Consider the following 3,270-nt stretch of genomic DNA (forward strand, 5'->3'; position numbering starts at 1 on the left):
TTTACCTTGTTATTACTTTCAACTTTACTTCAAAAAGTATTTTCAGACCAACAAATCGTGATTGTTTGACAATTCGTTTCTAGGATCAATTCACAAATTCTTTTTTTTTTTTTTTACAATTACAAGATTATTAGTTTAGGTGGGAGTCTAGACACGTGATGTTAGAGATAATTCAGGTGAGGACTATAATTAAGATGTTTAATCAGTTTTCTAAACAGGTAAACTGTAAGTAGAGAAAAAAAAATCAAAGGAATCCTGTGGTATTTGTCTTGCTAACAAGAGAATTCTTTAATCAAGTGAATATTAAGAAATATCTCAATTTTGAGATGGACTCACTATGTATTGATTATATCATTTATTAATTTATTCAACACGTATTTACTGAATTCCAGCTGTGTGTCATCGTGGAAATTCAAAGAGGAACAGGACTGACTAACAGTTAACAACTTCAGAATATTTCTTGGTATATTTTGCTTACGGAACATCTTTATCTCTCTCTATATTTATATCTAGGGTCTATAAGACCGAGTGGTTTGAAGTCACTGCAATACTTTTTTAGGGAAGGGACATAATTTGTTCCAGAGAACCCTACCAGTGCCTTCTCTCACAGGAGAGCTTACTTAAGCAACTGTAAAGACATCTTAAGCAAGAATAAAACAAGTTAATGAGCTTTTTTTGTGTGTGATACAAATTGGTGTCAAGAATGAAAATGAGGGCCCTGAGCTTTTCACCACACCCCTGAGCCAGGGTATATAAAGAAGGCTGGGAGCCGAGGGACTCCATCACACTGAGGCAAGGCACTCTCCTGCTCCCTGCACCCTCCACTCCTGACACCATGTACTGCAACAGCTACTCTGGGACTGTCTTCCCAGGCTGCTACTGGGGCAGCTACGGCTACCCCCTGGGGTACAGCGTGGGCTGTGGCTACGGCAGCACCTACTCCCCCGTGGGCTACGGCTGTGGCTATGGCTACAACGGCTGCGGCGGCGCTTACAGCTACAGAAGATACTGGCCATATGCTCTCTACTGATTGGCGGACGATCCAAGGCGGAGCATCTTCTTCCCCAAGGCCGAGAGGCACACGTCCTTACTTCTTTAGTCGGTCCTTGTTTGCTCATCAATCTCCCAGTCGCTGTTTTCAGACCTGGCCCCAGACTCCTGAAGGAAGAAAATGAAAAATCGCATGACGCCTCCAGCTGCCTTCCCTGGATGATGTTTATTGGGATGTTTTCAGAAACTTGACACCCAAATGTGTATTACTTTTGGATTTTTCACCATCCTCATTACTCTTGTCTTGATAGAGTTGTGAAAGTGTCTGTCAAATTCTCAATAAACGTGTTTCAACCAGCATAAAATTCTCGTCTGAGCTGAGTTTCTTTTCTTGGTGGGTGCATATTTTCTGTTACATTGAGTGGGGGAGGTAAGTGGATTTATTTTTCTCACATGGGTGTTAGAAGCAGTGAGAAAGCAAACAATCCTTGATTTTGTGTGATAAGCAGGCAAGACGGTGCTGCTTGGGATGGAAAAACAAATGCCTATCATAACTTCGCCTAACCATTTAACACCCACCTCCAGTTCCTGTGCCAAGGGAATGCCTTCATTGCGAGGTGTCCCCCAGATCTCACTGCTCCGGCGCCTCCTCAGGAAAACCTGACGCCGAAGGACTTTTTCACTTATTTCCATATTAGTGCAAATGACATCCACTATGTTCCCTCTCTACGGCTAATTATTGTAGAATAAAATACCTTGTCTCCTATTGCAAGAGTCTGGAGAATCAAGTGATAGAATAACATTAGACATATTTTAGGAGTCTGAGAGTCTTTTGGTGGAAGGGATAAATCCTCTATATCAAACCAACTAAGATATTTGCTTTACAGCTTAGTTTAGAAACAATGGCGGAAAGCTTCTTAATCTTTGTAGAATCGATATCAGGTAGTGAGTTTCATTCTTAAAAGACATGAGCGCCTTTTCATAGACCTGAAAAACAAAGAAAACATAATGAAGAAGTATTTCTGAAGCTGTATCAGCCTTTCTGTGTTCCTGTAGAGAAGAGCAATATTTCTTTTATAAACCAAATAAAAAATGTCTCAAGCCTCCTGTTGAAACATTTTTTGTATAGTACAAATATTCTTGGTGACAGCAGGATTTGGCTTAATGCTGCTTTTTATTGACTATCTGCATGTGGTTATATTGCATACAATTCACCTGGTAGCTAGAAATGTAAACTATATGGGGAGTTTATTTTGAAAGAGAGTATTTTCTCCACCATATTTCATTCAATGAATATCTCAAAAAAAAAAATCTTGTTCAAGGCTCTATTTAGTAGATTCTTTTCTAGTAGACTATTGTTACAGGCAATAAAATCTCTGGTTTGAAACTTTCTAGCATGTTAACTCATGCTGAGAATTGTTATTTAATCATTCATGCAGGTTAGAATAGAATAGGAAAAGAAAAGAGAGATTTGTCAGGAATTAGAGGGTAAGATTGGAATTAGAAGTGTCTCTTTGACTGTTCTGGAATGGTGACTGAGTTATATAAAATTTGTGTTTGAAGAGACCTCAGAGAGCATTTAATCCAGTGTTCCTGAAATTGTGGGATACAGGGGAATCACCTGTGTATCTGGCTTAAAATGTAAATTCTTGTGCCTCATCCGCAGGAATTTTGACTTGGGACGTCTGAGGTGTGGTTCAGAAATCTAAATGTCTTTCCAGCTTAACTAAGGTATAATTGACAAATAAAAATTGTATGTATTAAAGCTGTACCACAGGATGTTTTGTACAGCTAATTAACATGCCCATAATCTCATATAGTTACCTTTTTTTCAGGTACATGAAATAATGCTCAACATCATTAATCATCAGGGAAATACAAATCAAAATCACAATGAGTTATTGCCTCACATCTGTTAAAATGGCTATCATTCCAAAAGACAAGACACAGTAAATGTTGGCAAGGGTATGGAGAAAAGGTAACCCTTATATGCTGTTGGTGGGAATGTAAATTGGTTCAGCCACTTACAGAAAACAGTATGGAGGTATCGCAACGATTTAAAAATAGATCTACCATATGATCCAGCAATTCTTCTTCTGGATATCTACCTAAAAGAAACGAAATTACAATCTCAAAGAGAAATCTGCACTCCCATGTTCACTGCAGCATTATTAACAATAGCTGAGATATGAAGACAATTTAAGTGTCTGGTGACAGATGAATGGATAAAGAAAATAGACCATGATATATTATTAAATTATAAGAACTTTTAAACTAAAA

General features: G+C 38.3%; 1 protein-coding gene across 1 annotated transcript; it reads left to right on the top strand.

The window, feature by feature from the left end:
* Positions 1–835: 835 nt before the first annotated feature.
* Positions 836–1,030, top strand: LOC105301265 (keratin-associated protein 8-1). Its single transcript, XM_011373847.1, has one exon. The coding sequence runs from the start codon at positions 836–838 to the stop codon at positions 1,028–1,030; it is 195 nt and encodes a 64-aa protein (XP_011372149.1).
* Positions 1,031–3,270: the final 2,240 nt, after the last annotated feature.

This window comes from Pteropus vampyrus, unplaced genomic scaffold (genome assembly GCF_000151845.1).
Source record: "Pteropus vampyrus isolate Shadow unplaced genomic scaffold, Pvam_2.0 Scaffold233, whole genome shotgun sequence".
Lineage (NCBI taxonomy): Eukaryota > Metazoa > Chordata > Mammalia > Chiroptera > Pteropodidae > Pteropus > Pteropus vampyrus.